We start from the raw sequence: 21641 nt of genomic DNA on the forward strand, positions 1-21641 counted from the left end.
CTTCTTCTTAATTTCCTGGTAGAGTTGGGTCTACCTTTACCTGGATAGTAACTTCCTCAACTCTGGAATGACAAGACAGAAGGCACTAATGTGGAACTAATGTGGAATTTCCCTGTGGTTTGTGGATTGTTCTAGATCTTCACAGCTTTGCCATTTTAAATACCCATGAGTAGTAAAGTTCCTTTCATAGTCTTCCAAGCGGATTCACACATGGAAATCCTTATTCTCCAGGATAGTTTGTTTTTGGTAACATAAAAATTTTATTTAAAAAAAATCCAGAGCTCTACTTGGTTTGCTTACCATTTATGGAACATTTATTATGCACAAAGCCTTGTGCTGGACCTGGGACCCAAAAAGGAATGAGATGCTTTCTGTACCTTCAAGAGGACCCAGGCTGGAACAGAAAGGCAGAGGTGTGAAGAGATGATTATTCAGAATGAGTATGGTGGTTATATACCTTTCTGCGGGTGCTGTAGGAATACAAAAGAGGACCACTGATCCCTGATCTGTACACCAGGGAAGAAGGGACAACTCAAGCTTGAAGACTTGCTGGGAATTAGCCAGTTGAAAGAAGTTAAAGGCATCCCTGGCAATGGAAAGAGCAAGAATGTGAATGGGTGGTGGATGGTAGGGCAGCTGAGAGAGCGTAGCTTAGTGGAACTAGAGTGAAAGGGATGAGTGAACTCCATGAGGGCAGAGACCATGCTGTGTTTGCTCCCCATGGTTACCCCAATGGCGGCTAGCACAGAGTAAGGTCAGTACTCCAGAGAAGACAGTAGGACTGGAGGGAAGGGACAGACTCCAGCACTGGAGTTTGGGAGTGAATGAACCTTAGCAATGAACACATCCACTGAAACATGAAATTGCACATTCCTTGGAATTTTGCCATTTGCAGATGTTGCAGTTTAGATATGGTTCTCCAGATGTTCATGTCCTGGAAGCCTGGTCTCCAGTGTGGTGAGAGGTGAGGGAATCTTTAAGAGGTGGGGCCTAGTGAAAAATGACTAGGTTACTGGGGGCTCCCCTTGGAAGAGATTAATGTAGTTCTCTTGGGAACATGGTTGGTTCTCCAAAAAGCAAGTTGAGGGCTGGGGATGTAGCTTAGTGGTAGAGTGTTTGCCTAGCATGCACAAGGCCCAGTACTGTAACAGTAACAACAGTAACAGTAACAACAACAACAAAAAGATCAGTTGTTATAAAAAGAGCAAGCCTAGTTTTGCAATTCCTCTGGCTTCTTGCCTTGCTCTGGAATCGCGGAAAGAAATGCACAGAGACACAGAAGTTGGGTAAAATAAAAATTTACTCGCGAGCAGGCAGGACTGCCAGAAACTGGTCTGGTCAGAGTCCATACCCTATGTTCTTTGTCCATCACCTGTTACACTTTTGTCAGTCATTATCTCATCCCTAGTGGTCTTTGTTAAGTAAATAAAGTTCCAATCCCTGTTTAATGGTTAGACACAGGTAGTTTCTGTCACTGATTATAGTCCTAAACACAGGACAGTTAAGGCACATAGGTCACAAGTTTGTTCAAGGATTCCCACTTTGTTCTTCAGAGCTAGGACGTTATCTGTAGTGGAGCTACAGATCAAAGGAGCTATATAACCTTCACTTTAAGCAACAAAAGCAATGGGCCAAGGCAAGCTTTTAAAAGGATACACTACCTATTTTGCTTCCACAACTACTTTAATAGCTAATCTACTAACCTTACTTTAAAACTTTTCCCTATCAGTCTCACCAGGTGATCTCTACTGCAAGCTCTCACCATTATCACCGTAATCATCTTCCATGAGCCCTTCCCTGGAAGCTGATGAGATAAGACCAAGCATGGACTTTCAGCCTCCCAAACAGCTAAATAAGCCTCTTCTTTAAAAGGCTATCCCATATCAGATATTCTGCGATAGCAACAGAAAACAGACTAATATAGGAGATACACACACACACACACACACACACACATACACACATATTTTCACTGCTATTTGCATCATTGGAATGGTCAGAAATACATGGGTACATAGTAAAAAGAAAAACAAACTCTAGGACTATTGAACTGAAAAACAAATTTCTTTTTTCTTTTTCTTTGTTTTTAGACAAGGTCTCACTATGTAGTCCAGGCTACCCTTGAACCCTTTTTTTAGCCAAGGCTGGCCTCCAACTCTCAGAAATCCTCCTGCCTCAGCCTCTCGAGTGTTGAGATTACAGGCGTGTTCCATCCCATCTAGCAACTTTCAACAAACACCTTCAATCCCATGATCACACTCAACTGGCACCATTGCTGAGAACCAGCTGAGAACTAGGAACTCTGAGCTGCCAAACAAAAATTTGTACAGTTGAGTGGGCCAGAATGGTCCAGGTTCTTGTGTACAACAAGGAAAGAATTGCCAAGTGTACACCTCACAGTATGTAGTTATGTTTACTGAAGATTTGTGGGCAGCAGCAGGAACAGGCAGAAGGGCAACTTGTAACTCAGGCTCCCAGTCTTTATAGGGCCAGACATCCACTGGTCCTATGTGCCTCTCACTGTCTATGTTTTTGTTTTTTGTGGGGGGTTTTTTGGTACTGGGATCAAACTCAGGACCTTGCAATTGCGAACCAGGTGGTGGCCCCACTGAACTAAATCCCGAGACCTCTGTTTTTTGATGTCAGCAATCTGTGCAACACCCTGTTTTAACCTGAGCAGTCATGAGGGTGGTCTTGTGTTTAGGGTTGAATGGAGAGGAGGTAGGTGTCCTGTTTTGGGATTATGGAAGCATGGATCACTGTTAGGGGTGGTGTAATGTTCACAGTTGAATGAAGGGAAGGGCGTGACTCACCTTTGTTTCTAACTCTACTAAAATCACTGTCCAGTTTGGAACAGGCACTCTTCTCACCAGTGCCTGTGTATTCCTATTTTATTTATTTATTTTTTGGTACCAGGGATCAAACTCCAGTCCTTGCACTTGCACAGGAGGCGACAAAACCACTGAGCTAAATCCCCAGCCCTCTGTATTCCTATTTTACATAGAGTTAATAGGTTGCCTTGTCTTGAGTTCGGCAAATGGGCAGGAACGAGAAGCATAATCATGTAATTACCAATGTTTGAATCTGTCTTGCCTGCCGGGAACCTTTAGTAACTCCAGAAACTGAAGCTCGGAGAGGGATGAGTAACCTTCCTGGGCACACCCAGACACATGAGGCAGCCTGAGAGACAGTGGATCCAAATCAGCATCATATGGACTGGGGACTTCACAAAGAACCAGTCTGGGGCCATCTGTATGTGCAAAGGGGAAGGAGGATGCGTCCTCCGAATCTCTCTGCTTCCCACAGATAGTGCAGCTCTGATACCGATGTTCATACCAAAAGGTCATTCGTTGAGTCCTCACGAGAAAGTACTGCCTGGATCTAGCGGTACTTGGACAACTTGGTGAGTCCTAGCTTTGTCCAGGACCTGTGACCTTGAGCAGGCTGCTTAACAACTCCGGGCTTCATCCCTTCCTCAGAAAGGTGACGACTATCGGTTCAGCCAAGAATCTCAGACATTCTTTTTTGTTCCACGAAGGTTGGCCCAACGGCTATCTCTTAGAGGACCTTGGTTATGGGACCCAGATTCCGTTCAGGGCCGAGAGCGCCACCTGGTGATTCAAGTTTGTAAGTGAGAGTTTTCACTTCCTAGGCCCAACCACTGTTTATAATTCGGGTTTTTTTGGTACCTGGGATGGAATTTGGGACCTCGCAAGGCAGGTGGCGGAACCACTGAGCTAAATCCCCGGCCCTATTTGTTTTTGTTTTTAAGACAGGGTCTCACTAAATAGTTCAGGCTGGCCTTGAACTCACTTTGTACCCCAAGCTGGCTTAGAACTCTCAGCAATCCTCCTGCCTCAGCCTCCCAAGTGCTGGAATTACAGGAGTGCTCCACCATACCTGTCTATAATTCCAGTTTAGACCTGCAAAAATTTGTTTTTAACTTCTTAGAATATCTTTTATGGTGCTGTGAATATGTGCATTTTCCCAGGAGGTTACATAACTTTAGGTTCTTAATTTTCCCACTCTCAACACAAATTTAAGAATCACTATTGTGTGCCTGTGGTCCCAACCTGGGAGGCTGAAGCAGGAGAACCACTGGGTCTCATGAGTTTGAGTTCAGCCTGTGAAATACAGGAAGACCCTTTCTCAAAACAATAACAAAACCCCCCATAACCCTATTACTTTAAAGAAATGTTAGGCACAGGAGGCATTCCTTTTATAAACACAGACTTGAGGCTATGATATTCTTTGGAAAGTTATTTAACCTCTTTGGGCCTCAGTTTCCTCATGTGTATAGTGCAGATGAGAATAATTCTTACTTCAGAGCTTTGCTTAAAAGCTAGAAGGGCTCATGCCATTTTGCCTGGCCAGAGCAGACACTACCAGATAGTGAGGGCTGGACATGTAGCTCAGTGTAGAGCATACGCCCAACATGCAAGGGGCCCAGGATTTGATCTCCAACACTGCAAAAATATAAAAAATAAAAAAGGACCATATTGTCCTTTTCTGTTGTTGTAATAGAATGAATATCTGAGAACTGGGCAATTTGCAAAGAAAAATTTAGGCCAGGGATTTAGCTCAGTGGTTTCGCCCCTTGCTGCGCAAGCGCAAGGACCCGAGTTCGATTCCTGGTACCAAAAAAAAAAAGTTTATTTGGCTGACAGTTTTGGAGCCTAGGATGCCAAAGAACGTGGTGGCAGCTTCTGGCAAGGGTTTTCACAAGTTCGATCCCTGGTCCCCCCCCCCCCCCAAAAAATGGTAGGAAGGAGGAAGGGCAAGAGAGTACAGGAGAGAAACAAGCACAAGGGTTGGATTCCCTTTACAACAGTGGTCTCACCTGTAATCCCAGAATTCTGGGAGGCTTGAGGCAGGACTGAAAGTTCAAGCCCAGCCTTAGTGACTTATCAAGACCCTGACTCAAAAGAACAAATCGAAAAAGGCTGGGGTATAGCCCAGGGTGAAGGCCTTGGGTTCAATCCCAGTACCTCAAAAGGGCAGCTGGCTCTCATGACGACAAACTCCTGCTAGGATGATGTTAATCCACTCAGGAGGGGGCAGGCTTCGTGCCCTACCCACCTCCCCCTGAGTCCCAGCACCCAGCACTGCCACATTCCGCATGAACGCTCCCACTCGTGAACTTCCGGGAACAAAGTGCACGAGTTGTGAGGAAACTTTCAAAATCTTCCAGGACATCAGCAATCAGCTGGAAAAGCAGGATGTCACTTAGGATCATGCCTCCCAACACTAGCTCTATCTACCAGGTTAGTGAGACTAAGTTCTCCTGGACCAGGAATGCAAGACTCTTAGGACTGAATTAAGTTTAATACGCTTGTTTCTGAGAAATAGTGTGGAACTTTCACAGAGTGGAATGGAGACAGGATGGAAGCAAATAATGATCAGGTGCTGAGGCCCCCAGCAGTTGGGAAAGCCTAACTACATATACCCAAAGGAGTTCGAAGTCTGAAAAAGGAAAAATACCTGCATAAAATATTTCATGAACAAATTCCAGCCAGATACCTTGGCATAAAGTGTGCTTTGACCAATCTAACTAGAGAGGCAGGCTTTTAAATGTCACTTTGTTTATAGTAAGTCACCAAGGAAAGCAAGAACAATTTCTTTTTTTTCCATTAAGTTTATTGGTACACTTTAGGTATAAAATACAGTTACATTCATCATTGGGATCTTGTACCATTACATGAGTATCTTGGTTCTTATTATTTTCCCCATTCCCCTGCCCTCCCTTCACCCGCTAGCAAGAACAATTTCTTTGCAGAAGACAAATACAATGTTGGGCAGGGCATGGAAAAAAACTGGAAGGAGCTGCCTCTGCTCCTCTGAATCATTTACTGGCTTGAATTTTCATTGAGTGTCCATCAGTTAATGAATGAGCAAACAAAATGAGGTATGTTACACAGTGGAATATAACGCAGCTATTAAAAAGAAATGAAAGCCAGGCGTGGCAGTATATACCTGTAATCTCGGCACTCTTTGAGGCTCAGGCTCGAGGATCACAAATATGAGCTCAGCAACATAGTGATTTAGTGAGACCCTGACTCAAAATTTTAAAAAAGACTTGCTTTTTTTCAAGAGGCTGAGGCAGGAGGATCACCGTTGGAGTTTGAGGCCAGCCTGAACTACAAAGGGAGACCCTGCCTCAAAAAACTAAAACAAAAAACAAAAAAATGACTTTCTTTTTGAGTCAAGGTCTCACTATGTACTTCAGAACTCCCTAAGTAGCCCGTGCTAACCTCAAACCTGCCACCTGCCTCAGGCTCCCTAGTGCTGGGATTACAGGCCTGTGCCACCACATCTGGCTACTGTCTCAAAAAAATAAAAAATAAAAAAGGGCTTACATACCTCAGTACCTCAGTGCAAAAGCCCTGGGTTTAATCTCCAGTACTGCAACCAATCAATGAGTAATAAATAGAAATGGAGTACTGACACAGGCTACTACATGGATGAACCTTGAAAACGTTATATTTATGTGCAAGAAGCCAGACACGCATATGTTGCTTGATACCATTTATATGAAATGTCCAGAAGAGACAAATAGATTAGAGTAGATTAGCGATTGCCAGGGGCTGGAGTGGGAAGTTGGGGAGCTGGGTGACAGCTAAAGGGTAAGGGATTTCTTGTGGCGTGACGGGGGGGGGGATCTAAAATTGATGGTGGTGACAGTTCTACAACTCTGTAACTATATTAAGAGCCACTGAATTATATACTTTAAGTGAATGGATTTAATGTGGATTATATCTCAATACGCTGGTACCAACAGAATTCTTTTATTTTGCTTATATAGCTGGGTATTTCAATAGACACACCCTCTATTGTTACCTAAACTTTGAAAACACAAGTGTTTAGTGGCTGTGTAATATTCCAACTGCACACATGAGATAACCAGTGAAGACTGTAGCTTCCACAAGTTGGTGAACCTGGTGGTTCCTGCGAAAGAGGACTGTGGCCAGGGGAGGGGTTTCAAGATAAAATTCCACTGTAAAATTGCTTAGATTTTTGGTTTGATTCAATGTTTTAATTCCCAAACACTAGTGAAGTGTCTGCAGTCTGTCTCATATATCGATCATTTTATTTCCTCATTTTTCTTTTTCTTGTGTTCATCATTTCAAAAAATTTCCATCGCGGTAAAATACACATGACATACGACTTAGCATTCTAGCCATGTTCGAGTATTCAGCATACATAAATTCACATTGTTTTTATTTTATTTTTTTTGGTACTGGGGATCAAACTTGGGACCTTGCGCTTGTGAGGCAGGCACTGGAACCATATAAATTCACATTGTTATGCAACCATCTCCACCATCTATAAAATGAAAACTCCACACCCATTAAATACTAACTCTTCATTCTCCTGTTTCTCTAGCCTCTGGTCACTACCATTCTATTTTGTTTCTAGGAACCTGACCATTCTAAGAACAGAAGTCTCTCAGTCTGGATTCACGGGGATTAGTTTCTGCATGCACCGTGGGTACCAATACCCATGGATGCTCAAGTCACTTGTATAAAACAGCACAGTGTTTGCTTAGAACCTACTCACATCCTCCTGTGTACAGGTTACATCATGTCAGGTTACTGATGCTACCTAACATAATGTAAGTGCTATGGAAACAGTTGTCATACTATATTATTTAGGAATAATGACCAGAAAAAGGTCTGTGTGTGTTCAGCACAGATGCAATGTTTTTTTTTTTCTGAATAGTTTTTATCCCTGGTTGGTTGAATCAGCAAATATGGAACCTGTGTATACAAAGGGCTGACTGTGCCTCATATAAGTGGAATCTTACAGTGTTTGTTTCTTTCTTTTTCTTTTCTTTACAGGACTATTTCAGCCTTGGGGACCCTCAGGTGCAGCCTGGTGACAAGAGTATCCAAGGGAACAGAGGTAGGACTTTGGTCACTCACTGCTCTGGGACTGAGGCACCCAGAGGGATGTTCCTGGGGCCCTCTTTTGGAGGCCCCCAAGAGAATATTCTTAGGTTGAAGGTGAAGCAGGCTGTTGCTAAGGAACCTTTCAGCATCACCCCTAGGGAGGGACACAGATGAGCGGAGAAGAGGGGCAGAAATAATAGATACAAACATAGGTTACCTGAATTTCCAAAGACCCAGATGTAGACGTGTTGGCTCCAGAGTCAGGTGGGAGCTCCCATCTGTTCCTTCCTCCTAGACTGGTCAAAGTGAGGTGCTGGGGCTGGGGGTTCAGCTCAGTGGTGGAGCCATTGCCTAGCATCATGAGGGTCTGCACCATAAAAAACAAAAAGAAACAAAATGGTGCAGCCTCAGACCTGAGTTCAAACCCTGAATCCATTTATTTGCTTTGCGATGTGGCCTCTTGGAGCCATCTATAAATGGGAAAGATAACGCATACTTAGCGGTGTGAAGGACGCTGAATAAACTAAAGGATGTAAAGTACTTAGCCCAGAGGGAAGATAAAACAAAAACAGCAGTGCTGACAAGGAGGTGGGGGTGCCCCATTCCATGGTTGTATACAAGACTGGGGTTTAGGAGCCCTGAGCCAGTGGCACCTCAAATGACAGATTCCAGAACTGTACCCTAAATCTGCAAAGTCCTGTGTTGACTCCCCTTAGATACATCCACTCCCTTTGATCTTACAAACAGTCCTGGGAGGGGGACTAGGGTAGCAGGAGGCTCTTCCCTTGCCCAGGACCCCATGATGAAGCCCCAGTTCGCTGGTTGCTTCTAGGCAGATGCTTTCTACAGTGCAGAGCAGCCTGAAGTGCAAGTGGGTGGCAGGGAAGGGCCTTTCCTAACACCACGCCGGGACCAGACCAAGGGGCAGGGCTCAGGGCAAAAACTGATCCATGGCCGCTCAGCACTGAAGCCTTTGTATCTGTGATGAGATTGGAACTGAGGTAGAAGAAACAAAGAGGTAGAAAGGAGACAAGGAAAATAGGAATTTTAGAACTGTACTTTAAAAAATAAAATAAAATTGCGCTTTTAAGAAAACTTCAGCTTCAGGACACAGTCAAAGGTACCTAAGGCTACAGTGCCTTTTTCACCCGTAGGCCTCTTTGGTTCTTCCAGGACCCTCACTCCTAAATTCCTAAGTCTTAAAGATATAATAAATCTGTAAACTGGGCTTGTGGTTTTCTTCCAGTACTATAAATCTGTGCATTCTGAAGATGTTCACTCTCAAAAAGAACAGTACTATTAATTCTCCACCATATCTCTCAACTTCAAACACATACAAAATTTGCATTTTATTTAATCTACTCCATAAAGCCAGTTTTGGGTTCAGCCCGCTAATGAGCAACCTGACCTTAAGGACACAGACGCTAGATAAATAAGTTAAAAAAAAAAAAAAGAAATTTAAAAAAGGAAAGAAAAGCATCCCAGGTCATGTGTCGTGAAGATATCCTAAAACCACATAAATCCCCCAACCGCAGACCATAAGCCCCTTGCTCCTCAAACACCACACTTTTTTCTTAGTGTGTATTTTTTTGATTCTGCTTAATAAATCTGCCTTTACCTTTCATTACCTGTCCTGAAGTGCTTTTCTGTGACAAGTCGGCACACCTACTTCATGGGAGAGTGTGAGGGGCAAGCTGAGGTCTCCCTTTCCTCTTTGAAGGAACCTGCTTCACCTGACAGGAGTTGGAGTCAGACAGAGCAGGTCCTGGCTTTACCATCAACCACCTGTGCTGACCTAGAGTGGAACCTTCCAGAGCGCTAGAGTTTGCCTTCTAAACAGGGATAGAGAGTGATGCCTTAGGTCTGAGGGTCGCAGGGAGGCTCCAGCCAGATTAGAATTTGACACTGATTCAGCAGATACGTCCAAGTATCCACTCTATGCAATTCTCCCGCCTCAGTGCCATGAGTGCCATATAAAGTTCAAGATCCTCAGTTGAAAGCTTGCCCGTTGATTTTATTGATAGCTTGTTTACTTAGGCGAGGGTTCGGGATGTTTGCCAGGAAACCTCTGGAACTACAACATCAAACCCAGTTAACTGGATGTTAATATATATTCATTTATTCAACAAATGCACATCAGGTGGCAAGTAGGTGCCAGGTCCTGGGAAACAGGTCTGTTTGGGATGGAATTTCCCTTCCACCACAAAAGATAAAAACAAGAACCAAAGAGGGAAAATCTAGCCAGGAGTCAGCTAAAGTTAAAATCATTGAGCAGAGTTAAAAAAGGAATTGCGAGCTTGCTGGCTCCGTTCATTAGGAGAAACACACTTTGGTTTTGTTTCACTTGTTTCAAGAGGATTTTCTCATGGAAGAAGTACTTCAATAAGGAGCTTTTGGACAACAGAATGAGTGATTTTAATATCAATTTTTTCGTTTTCCCAGTATTTTATAATAAACATCCTCAAACATGCATGCACAAAAGCGAAAAGAATGTGCACATCACATCCCCAACCTCCTCGAGCCTATCATGAGTATTTTACCGCACGAACTGCATTTTTTAACAGGAAGTTTCTCCCTGGGCCGTTTTCAAGCTCTGTTAGACTTTTGCTAAGGACGCAGCAGCTGCAGTTCCCAGAGGACTGAAGGGTGGGTTGGGGCCATGGTGGGGAAGAGAGGGAGTTGAGCCCGAAGGTAGCTGTCCCGGAATCTGCCAGGGTAGGGATGGGGTATGAGCAAGGGAGGAAAAACATCCAAAACCAAAACTCTTTCGAAACAAGTCTGGTCCACTGCTGGGCCCCCGCTCTTACTGTGTGGTTTTAGCCGGCGAATTCGAGAACCCGAGTCTCCTGGCGGCGTCTGGCCGGAAGTCTAGGGATCGTCTTTCTCTTGCTGTCCTGCAAAGTGTTAGAAAAGGCAGCGATGGCGCTTGCCCCGCCGCCCAGGAAGGCGAATGACAGCCCAGACCAGCTCGGGTGGAGGGGATAGCCCGGGGCGCCCTGCACGCCGCGGCCGGGGGGCCAGTCCCTCCGGTTCGTGTCGCCCGCGGGCCGGGCCGAGCGTGCGTCCTGCGGCAGCTGCAGAGCCCTGTCCTGCCCCGCTGTCCCAGCGCGTCCTGGCCGCTGTCCCGGGCGGAGGGGACTCAGGGACATTTCTCCCCTGCTCGGCCTAGCCTGAGGGACTGGGCTCGGCGCGCCCTGTGCACAAAGCCCTCCTCCCGGGCCAAGGTAGAGGAAGTTGGGCTCGCGCCGGCACGGGAGGCGGGAGGGAGCCCGCGCCTGTTGTTTTCCGTCAGCGAAGCGGGCAGGCGGGCGGAGGGGGCCGAGGGGGCGGAGTGCGCCTCCCTCCCCGGCCAGCGCTCCGCCACCGCGCGAAGCTCCCGGCCCCGGACATCGGCGCACCCCAAGCATCCTTCCTTCCCGGGGGCTGCAAAAAGCGAGGCGCTCTGCCCAGCCGAGGACCCGGGAGGAGCACCCGGCACTCCAGGGGCCGGATCCCTGGGGCGCACCCCCAGCCCGGCTGGAGCCTGCGCTTCCTGAGCCCGGATCTGAGGCGAGATGGCCGCAGGCTGCGGGGCGCCCGAGCCCCGTGTCCTCCTCTGCCTCGGGGCGCTCCTGGCCCTTTGGGTCGCCGCAGGTAAGGGCCCTCGATCAGAAGGGGAAAAGTTGAGTTTTCCCAGGCAACAATGGGGAGGTGACAACCAGAGCCCGAATTCCCTTCGACTCCGCCCGGAGCCTCCCAGGGGAGAATCTCAGGTTCCTGCTCGCAGTTCGGCGCTTTGCAGGAAGGAATTTTCCCGGGCGCTCTAGGGAGGGCGAGATGCCCCAGCTTCCCAGGGTGGGCGCCCGGGGGACCGCAGGGAGGAGTGCTGGGGAAAACGAAGAGGCATGTGTGAGGGGAAAGTGATTTTTTTTTCCCTAAGCGTCGGATGTAAATCTGCGTTCTGGTTTTACCTGCTGCGCTGGTGCATAAACTGCAGGCTCCCACTTTATTTTCCTCTCCTCCCTCTGCCCAAGGTTAACTGACCTTACACCTGTAACCTGTGGATTTCCCTACAGAGCCGTCAAGCCTGGTGTGCCCAGTAGCGAGTTCAAAGCCATGCTTTCCTTCTTTACGCTTTCCTTTATAAAACAACTTTTTATTTTGAAAAAATTTAAGAGCGAAAAATTTCCCTCACACTAGACACGATTGACAAAAGGTCTTAAATGGTTCACCTATACTCTGCTTTGTTACAATAAAATAAGAGAAGGTTGCTTGCAAAAATATGTGAAATGTGAAAAGATTGGAAAACACTTTCGAGTGTAATTCACCAGCTCATGCATATGTACTGTGTGCAGCCAGCGTTACAAGCAGGGAGGAGACAGGAGACGGGGTGGAGGGAAGGGAGATGAAGCCAGGAGACAGTGCAGTTTGCCAATATGCATGTGGATTGAGTTCTACTCTCTGTGTTCCCCAGTCCAGCCCTCCCAGCTGTTCTCTTGCAGGTTCCTGAAGGAAAGTTGTAAATTTCACCTGAGCTTCCTAGCGGCAAGAGCCAAAAGTTCCTTCTTGTTAGGCTCTCACAAATTTCTGTTTAGTTTTGCTTTTAGCAGTTATATAAGAACAGCTAAAAAAAAAAAAAAAAAAAAAAAAAATCCCCAAACCTAAGTCTGGCAACACTGTGTTTGCTTTTCTGGCTGGAACTGAGCAGTAGCCATCCTCTTTTATCTATGGTTTGTGAGCCCCAAATTTGTCCCGCCTTTTCCATGTTGTAGTAACTTGTCCCTGGCCTGCTTCAGACAGGGGCCTTACCTGTTGGGCCCTCCAGGCATTTGACTGGATCGCTTTGCTGGGGAGAGAAAAAAAGGATGGGAATGAAAGGTGATTGTCCAGTATTCCCTTGTCTTAGTTTGCAGTGTTTCCTGCGCTGTGCACAACCGGGCTGAAATCCTACTGGTTTCCAGGGTGACCGCGTGGGGAGCCTGCCTCACTGCCTGGCCTGGTTATTTTGATGCCCAGGCCTGCTTCACCTGTGCGAACAGTGCCGGGGGCTTCCTGGGCTTGCCATATTTTTGTTGTTTTTCTAGTTGGGAGTTGTTTTAAGAAGGGCATATTCTCCTGACCTCAGCTCTAGAGAACTCTGAGGCTTCTACTTGTCACCTCCATGATGTACCCCAGGTCATTAAAAAAAAAAATTCATTCCTGTGTTGTTAAAACAGTTTTCAAAGTTTGAATTTCAGATTTTTCTACAGCCATTCAAATAGTCCCTTTCCAACATCTTATAGTTGGAGTCATTTTTGGAAAAGTTGCTAGGAAAAGATAAACATGCAGATGTAACTCTGAAAGTAATATTACAAGGGCAGTATCAAGAGAATTTGTATTGCTCCCTCTTTTGTTCCATATTCTGAATTTCAGGTTGGAAGACAACAAAGGGCTCCCCAGACACCATGTAAATGATTTCTAATCCCTGTGACCTGGAGCACTGGAGACTATGACAATCCCACATCTCCCAGTGACTTCTGTGGGACCTTAAGTAAATCACTTGATTTTCCCGAACCTCACTTTTTTCTGTAGTAAAACCAGAAAGTATGGGAGTATCTCTCCTGGAACTAGTGTATCTGTGAGAACCACTCTTTCCGTGTCTGTGCCAGACATTGCTAATCAACAGCTGTGTTCTCCACTGAGCCAGGACTCACCCTCAGACACATCTCTGGACTAGATGATCTCTAAGGTCACTTTGAGCTTCAATAGTTAGAAAAAAATGGAGTGGGTAGAGCCAGGAGAAGAAGTTCCATGTCTTTAAAGGTTTCTTTTGTGACCATGTCATTCTTTTCCTTGGAGAAGATGATGTTAGCTCAAGTTCCAAGATTAAAGTTTCACCTGGGCTTTTCCAAGCCACTGTCCCTTTTTATTCCTTTGCCAAGGAGTCGAGGGAAGGGGCAGGTCTGCAAGTCTCAGGGACACACACTGCGTCTATCTCTCTGTAGTCCATCCTCCCCTCCTCGGTGGGGATTGCCACCTGAGAGCTTGGGTTCTCCCAAGCTCTCACCTCCTTTTTAAAGGGACTGTTCAGAAACATTTCTTGCTATTTGAGAATCTCTAGCATTGGGTGACATTCTGTGGCTTTCAGAGAGTGACTTCGATTTTTTTTTTTTCATCCTGCCCTGGCTTGAAAGTCTTTGGGGGAACAGTGTGGCCAAGATGTTAAGAGAATTAGAACTTCCTTTGGCTCCAGGGTAACCACAGGGTTTTCAAAGGGAGCGCCCCTCTAGTCAGACAAGAGGCCAAATACAGAACTTACTTTTCCTCTTATGAATGAGAAGACTGGGGTGTGGTGGTGCACGACTCCAATCCCAGCACTCGGGAGGCTGAGGCAGGAGGATTACTGAGTTTGAGGCCAGCCTGGGCTACATAGCAAGACCCTGTCTCAAAAAAATAAAAAAATAAAAAAGTGAGAAGACTACCCAGGGTCAGGTGACAGTTTATCTTTTTCATAGCTTTATTATAATTGACATACCGTAAAACCTACCTCTTTAAAGTGTATAACTCACACGGTTATGCAACTATTACCACTAGTTAATTCCAGAATATTTTCATCACCACAACAGGGCCTGCCTGTACTTCTGTCCCGGTGGCCTCTCTGAATTGGGTGTTGATTATAAAGGGGGCTGGAAAGTTGGGATACTTTTCAGAAAAATGAGCTGCTTTTGTTTTACTTACTTTCTTTTAATTAGGGCTAGATGGTTGCTCTTAGCACCTGTTAGTCTTGATTGGGAATTGGAGTCACCTGGGAGGCTTTTTTTTTGTACCAGGGATTGAACTTGGGTCCTTGTGCTTGTGAGGCAAGCGGTGGAACCACTGAGCTAAATCCCCAGCCCCTGGGGGGCTTTTTTTATACTCCCCCCACTGCTACACCTGATTCTGATTTAGATATGGGGAGAGTGTGTGTGTGTGTGTGTGTGTGTGTGTGTGTGTGTGTGTGTGTGTGTTTGTGTTGTTAATAGTTTGTATTTCTTGTTTTTTCCGGTACTGGGGACAGGACCTTGTGCCACTGAGCTAAATCCCTGGCCCTAGTTTGTATTTTTGACAAGACTGATGCTCTGGTCTGAGCTTTTGGTTCCATTAATTTTATTTCTTGATTGATTTTTTTCCTGTGTGGTACTGGGGATGGAACCCAGGGCCTCATATGTGCTAGGCAAAAGCTCTACCATGAGCCACACTCCTGGCCCCTGGTCTAGAGCTTTGAAAGCGCTGTTCCCTCTGCCTGGGCACTGCATCCTCACCTTTGTCCTTCAGCTCTGTTTGCTTCCTGGAAGTCTCTTCTGATGTCTGCCCCAGCTGGATTTTGCAGCCCTTTCTCTGAGCCCTTATCTTTGTGCTCATCGCACTGAGTCGTAACGCCCAGTTTAGTGTCTGTTTGCCCACTGGCCTTTGAACTCCTGGAGGTTTCTTTCTGGCTCAGCATTGGATCCCCACTGCCCAATACACTTGTCCCAGAATAGGAACACTGGTGACTCGGTGAACAGTGAGTAAGTGAGGACTCGGGACTATGTTTGAAGTCAGCCCAAAGTTCATTAATATCAACATCTGGCCATGAATCCTAACACAACTGCGACTCTTTTTTTTTTTTTTTTGTATTAAATTCTTTTATTGGTACATTGTAGGTATACAACACAATTACATTTCTCATTGGGAATTGTACCTTTATATAATGCATCTTGGTTCTTATTTTTTCCCCATTCCTAGCCCTCCCTTTACGCCCTCCACCCTTCCCTGTTTACAAAGACTTTATTTCCATTTTTTCCATTTCTCATCATGTTTTCCTTTCCCTTCTTTCCTTTCCCCTGTGCCTCCCACTACCCCTACCCCTTTGGACCTTTTCTTCCTATTTTACATTATCGATTATTCAGTCTAATCATTGGTACATTTTAGGTATACAATATAATGACATTCATCATTGGAAATTTGCACCTTTACATAGTCTCTCTTGGTTCTTGTTTTTCACCTTTGCCCAGCCCTCCCTTCAATCCCTCCAGCCCTCCCTATTTACAAAGATTTTGTTCCTGTTTTTCCATTTTCTCATATTAATCCCATTCCCTTCTATCCTTTCCCTTAGCCCTCCCACGTCCTTCCCCTTTGCCCCTTTTCTTCCTATTTCACATGACCTATTATACATTTAGTCCTTATTTACACTTTCAGTTTCTCACACCAGAGAAACTATTTGGTATTTACACATCTGTGTCCTATTTATTTCACTTAAGAGTATTGCCTCAATGTGCATCCACTTAGCTATAAATGTCTCTAATTTCTCATTTTTTATGGCTGAGTAGTACTCCATTTTATAAAAACACCACATTTTCTTTATCCAGTCTCCAGTTGATGGGCATTTGGGCTGTTTCCAAGTTTTAGCTATTACAAACTGCGCTGCTATGAACATGGGTGCACATATATCACTGTGGTATGATTCTTTTAATTCTTTGGGGAAGATCCCCAGCAACAACTGCGATTCTTAAAACCACACACCTGATTAAAAAAAAAATCCCTATGCCGGACTGTCCCAAAAGGGTGGTTATTCAAAGATCAAGAAAGGTAGTAATATAGCCAAACATGGTGGTACATGCCTGTAATTCCCGTTCATTAGGAGGCTGAGGCAGGAGGATTGCAAATTTGAGCTCAGCCTGGACAACTTATTAAGACCTTTCTCAAAATGAAAAAAATAAAAAGGGCTGAGGATGTAGGCCAGTAGAAAGGCCCTGGATCCAGTCTTCTGTACCACATGAAGGAAAGCAGTAACAGCTTGACTTTTCCTTGTACAGGACTAGAGGCTATCATCGTCGGTGAGCTTCATGACAACGTTACTCTGCACTGTGGCAACGTCTTGGGACCCAGGGGCCTGGTGACATGGTACCGGAATGACTCGGAGCCCATCTTCCTTCTGTCCTCCAATGCCAGCCTCACACCAGCTGAGCCTCGCTTCTCTCTAGTGAACGGCAGCTCCCTGCACGTCGGGATGCTGAGCCTGCAGGATGAGGGCAACTATACCTGCCAGGAGATGAGGAATGGGACTCGGTGGTTCCCAGTGTGGCTGCGGGTAGCCAGTAAGTGGGGCTGGTGGGGACTGGGGCTGGCGAAATGCCCAGAGCCTTGGGCAGGCTGTGGCCACAGTGAGGCGCACGGGTGGAGAAGCGGATGGCCTGGATTGCCGTCTGGGCTCTGCCGCTTGTGAATGGAGTGACCGCTTGTACCTGTAGTTCCTCACCTGTAAAATGGGGATAAAAAGGATTCCTGCCTCGTAGAATTGCTGAGAAGAATAGAAGCTGTGCACACAGTGCTTTAAAAGGCTCCAGGCATGTTAGCTATTATTTTTAGGTTATTGTTAATATCATCCTTGTTCATATCATTTTATTATATAACATAATCAAACTGTGAATTCCAGTCCTAAAGCTACCACTTAATTGTGTGTCATCTTGAGTAAGTAGTTTAATATCTGAGCTCCTGTCTGCCTTCCTTACTACTTGGGGAAATACCCTGCCTGCTTGTCGAGTATAGCAAGTGCTTTTATGCAATAGTGCTAAGTACAGGGCTTGGCACGAGCCACTGGGACTGACTGTACTTTACTAAAACAGTATCATAGCTGCTGTAGACATGTAGGGGTTTGTAGACTATAGTCTATGGGCTGTATCTGGCTAGTCACCAGCTGTGCACAAGAGTTTTTATATGGGCCTGCAAGCTATGAACTTTTTTTTTTCTTTCCCCAGTACCAGGAATTGAACTCAGGACTTTGTGCTTGCCACACAGGCGTGGTACTACTGAGCTACATTCCTGGCCCCTCTGTGAATTTTTACACTTTTAAACAGTTGAAAAAAATCAATAGAAGAATAAATTAAATGTGATTCAAATTTCAGTGTCTGTAAATAAGGTTTTATTGGCATATAGCCATATTCATGCGTTTACATATTATCTGCAACTGCCTTTGTTGCTACAGTGGCAGAGGTGCTTGCTGGGACCAGGCTGGTGTCGTCTCCAAAGCCTGAGATGTTTGCTCTCTGGCCTTTTACACACAAAGCGTGGTGGTCCCTGGTTTAGAGGGTTGTCCTTGTTCTGTACCCAAGATATGTAGTTTGGCAGGGATTCCTGTGTGATCCTTTTACTGACCTGGACCCACAAGTTCCTCCATTTGTAAAATAATTTGCTCATTCCTTTATTCTGTATAGATTTATTGGGCACCCAATGCCAGACACCGTTCTAGGCACTGGGCTACAGGAGTGAACTAAGGTAGGAAAGGAGAGAGACGGATGAGAGAGAAGTAAACAAAGATATCAGGCTGGCACGGGCAATGCAGAGAACCGAGGTGGGGTCACGTGATCCTGTGAAACCCTTTAAACTGGGAGGTTAGAAAGGAGCTTTTTTGGAGGTATAGGTTGGGCATCCTTCATCTGAAAATATAAAATCCAAGATGCCCCCAAATCCAGATTTTTGCATTCAGAGTGTTCAACTGATAAAGTCTGTGTAAATATTCTAGAAAAAAATCTGAAATCTGAAACACTCTGCCAAGCATTTTGGATAAGGGATACTTAGCCGGTGGTGACATTTAAGCTGAATGTAGGAGCCAAGCATAGACAAGGAGGGAGCAATGCAGGCAGAACAAGTGCTGCCGTGAGGCAGGCAGTGTGATAGGGTCATGGATGGGCAGAAGCCCAGGGTGACAGCTGCCTGGTGCGTGAGACAGGAGGGTCTGTGGTATATGGGAGGCTGTGCTGGACCACACAGGCCAGGTTGGACCAAGGTTCTGGGTTGAATTATGTCCCAACGAAAGATGTGTTTTGTTTTGTTTGGTTTGGTACAGGGAATCAAACTCAGGACCTTGCGCTTGCCAGGCAAGCGTGGTGCCGCTGACCTACATCCTTGGCCTCCATGTTTTGTTTTGTTTTTTTAAACTAAAAGAGCTGCCAGTTTTACTTTCACATTTCACAATACAAATGAAACTGTACTTTCTGCACTTTTGTTTATCCTACTTCTCCCTTCAAAACTCTTCTGTGTTTATAGGAGGGGGAAGCGAGTCTTCCTTGTCATGCTGTTAGAGAGCACCAGAGTCACAGCACCATGATCTCCTGGTGAAGTAGAACAAATAATATAAAACTGATATAAAGAGGCTGGCCCTCGAGCTTTGTCTGGTCGAGTCATTCCTGGCCAAGTGGGCACCATCATGGCCAAGCTGTGTCAGTGGAGGCCCAGGCATCATTGGCATGTGGCTTCCCATGGGTGACATCATCTCGGGAGTAGGGGGCTCATCAGAGGCATCGTGGAAGGGCCTCCCATGTGAGGTACTGGTGTTAAGCCAGGGTGAGGAGAACCCAGGAGACTGGGTAGAGGTGGGATCATCACCCCTGCTGGAGGAGAAGCAGAAAATGGAGTAGGAGTCATCTTTCCTTGAAATGCAGCCATTGTTGTATCAGTTAGGCTCTGAGCCTGCTCTTCCATCCATTTCTGATAGTAGTCTTTCACATTCTCTTTGTTTCCCCCCACTGCAGTGTGTCTTTCTCACAGACAGAGAGTCGTGGGTGAGGGACGTATTGCATCACCTCCCTCAGATCTCAGGAACTGACTCTCTTGGGCATGTTCCCATGAAAGATAGGTTGAAGTCCTAACCTCTTGTCCCTATGAGTAGACCGTACTTGGAAATAGAGTCTTTGTAGATGTTAAGATGAGGTCATTAGGGTGGGTCCTCATCCAGTGACTAGATCCTCATGAGAAGGGGAAAAGCCATGTGAGATGATACTCAGAGAGTTGGTTCGTAATGACACTGGGAGATTGGATTGATGTGGCTGCAAACCACAGAATGCCATGGGTGGATGGCCCCCTGCCAAAGGCAGGGAAGAACCGAGGAGGGATGCTCTCTCCCCTTGAGCCTTTGGAGGAACCATGTCCCTCCTGGCACCTTGATTTCAAACTTCTGGCCTCCAGACCTAGGGGAGAATACATTTCTGTTACTCTGAGCCACCCAGCGTGTGTTGATTTGTTAAGGCAGCTCTAGGAACTAATGCCCTTGGGCAGGAGTTGGGAATTTCTTCTGGGTGCAGGGGCAATGCCTAGAGCTTCGAGCGAGGTGCAGCACCATCTGACATCCATGTGGAGAATGTGTGTGTGTGATCTCAAGAGGAGCTGATAAAACCAAGGGAGCCCTTTGGAGGCACACGATATTGGTGATCAGAACCAGAGCAGAGGCCTTGGTGACAATGCACAGGTTCATAAAATATTTCAGAGGTAGACCAGCAGGACTTACTGGTGCACTAGAAGTGGGGATGAAGGAAAGAGAGACCTCAAGGACACTTTCCATGTCTCTGAGGTTTCTGTCAGTTCTCACAGATGATGGGATCCATCAACACTGTTTCCATGTCTAGAAGTGCCACAGATGAATGGTCGGGGATGAGTGTGGGCATCAAAAAATATCACCCATTGCAGGCTGGCTCTATTTGGTTCCGTTCTTAGCTTATGGACAAGTGCTGGGAGGCCTCCCTCACTCGAGCTGCCTAACAGTAACAAATAGTGCCTTCATATCAATCTTAGCAGTAAATGGCTTCTTTTTTGACCAATAGAAGTATGATAATTTTTTTTTTTTTTTTGGTACCAGGGATCGAACTCGGGACCTTGCGCTTGTGAGGCAGGTGCTGGAACCACTGAGCTAAATCCCCAGCCCAGAAGTATGATAGCGTTACAACTTTTTTTTTTTTGCATTGCTGGGGATTGAACCCAGGGCCTCATGCATGCTAGGCAAGCACTCTACCACTGAGCTACATCCCCAGACCTTTTTGCTTTTTATTTATTTTATTTTATTTTTTGGTACCGTGGATCAAACTCGGGACCTTTCGAGGCAGGCGCCAGAAACACTGAGCTAAATCCCCGGCCTTTACTTTTTGTTTTTGAGACAGAATTTTACTAATTTGGCCAGGTGGGACTTGAACCTATGATCCTCCTGCTTCAGCCTCCCAAGTAGCTGGAATTACAGGTATATACCACTGCTCTGCTTTCAACTTGTTTTTTTGTCATCATTCTCTCCAGTCTATGATGACTCAATCTGACACTGATTTAGTAATCATTGGCTAAGTTTATTGAAGGTGGACTTGTTTAATTATCACTCTATTGGGAGATGAGTGCAAGCCTTATTGTCATGAACGGGAACTTGCATTTTTAAAAATGTCACTACATTTGATTGGTGCTTTGCCCTCCCTAAAGGAAGGTCTTTGCACATCTGAGTTACTGTGGTGTGATTTGCAATGTGGAAACTCCTTTATTTGGAAATACCTGGGGTCCCTGATGGGTTTAATGCTTATCCATGAAAACTGGACACAAATGCCCTTTGGGTCACGTATGGCCCTCTGGGATCTCACTCTTTCTTCCCTTTCCAGGAGGATCCTGGACAATACTGAGCATCATGAACCTTTTTCTGCTCCTCAGAAAGTGGCAGCTATGAAGGCTTGGCGCATCTCTCACTGGATCCTGGTTCCATTTTTGCACAGTAGATTTGGGGATATGGATTAGGTTTGATCCAGCTGCCATTTCTGGGAGGGCAGTGGTCTTGTTGAGTGGCTGAAAGAGTCTTCAGTTTGGGTCCTGCTGGCTGTTGTCTTTGTGACCTTGGGAAAGTTCCTGGAGCTCCTCCAACCTCAGATTTATCATCTGCAAAGCTCAAAGTCATGGTGAGACCTAGCTGCAGACTTGTGGTACCCATGAACTTGCGCAGCTCCTGGCATACAGTGTGCACTTGGCTCTGTTACT

General features: G+C 45.8%; 1 protein-coding gene, 1 long non-coding RNA gene and 1 pseudogene across 2 annotated transcripts in view; 1 reads left to right on the forward strand and 2 right to left on the reverse strand.

The window, feature by feature from the left end:
• Window positions 1–9981: 9981 nt before the first annotated feature.
• LOC147822004 (uncharacterized) lies at window positions 9982–10881 on the reverse strand. The gene is made up of 2 exons (XR_015446197.1): window positions 10697–10881; window positions 9982–10596 (listed from the first exon to the last, which is right to left on the reverse strand). It is a non-coding gene; the product is annotated as an uncharacterized LOC147822004 (long non-coding RNA).
• Window positions 10882–11383: 502 nt separating this feature from the next.
• The window catches only part of Vsig10 (V-set and immunoglobulin domain containing 10), a 35183-nt gene continuing 24925 nt past the window's right edge, over window positions 11384–21641 (forward strand). The window contains exons 1-2 of the mRNA XM_004843695.4: window positions 11384–11522; window positions 16682–16963. Of these exons, the coding sequence (XP_004843752.1) occupies window positions 11444–11522; window positions 16682–16963 (361 nt within the window). The 5' untranslated portion in view covers window positions 11384–11443. The remainder of the gene's footprint in view (window positions 11523–16681; window positions 16964–21641) is intronic.
• LOC147822005 (U1 small nuclear ribonucleoprotein C-like) lies at window positions 18906–19373 on the reverse strand (annotated as a pseudogene).

Source organism: Heterocephalus glaber, unplaced genomic scaffold (genome assembly GCF_053883595.1).
Source record: "Heterocephalus glaber isolate CG9 unplaced genomic scaffold, H.glaber_assembly_v1.0 deba00001687, whole genome shotgun sequence".
NCBI classification, from domain to species: domain Eukaryota; kingdom Metazoa; phylum Chordata; class Mammalia; order Rodentia; family Bathyergidae; genus Heterocephalus; species Heterocephalus glaber.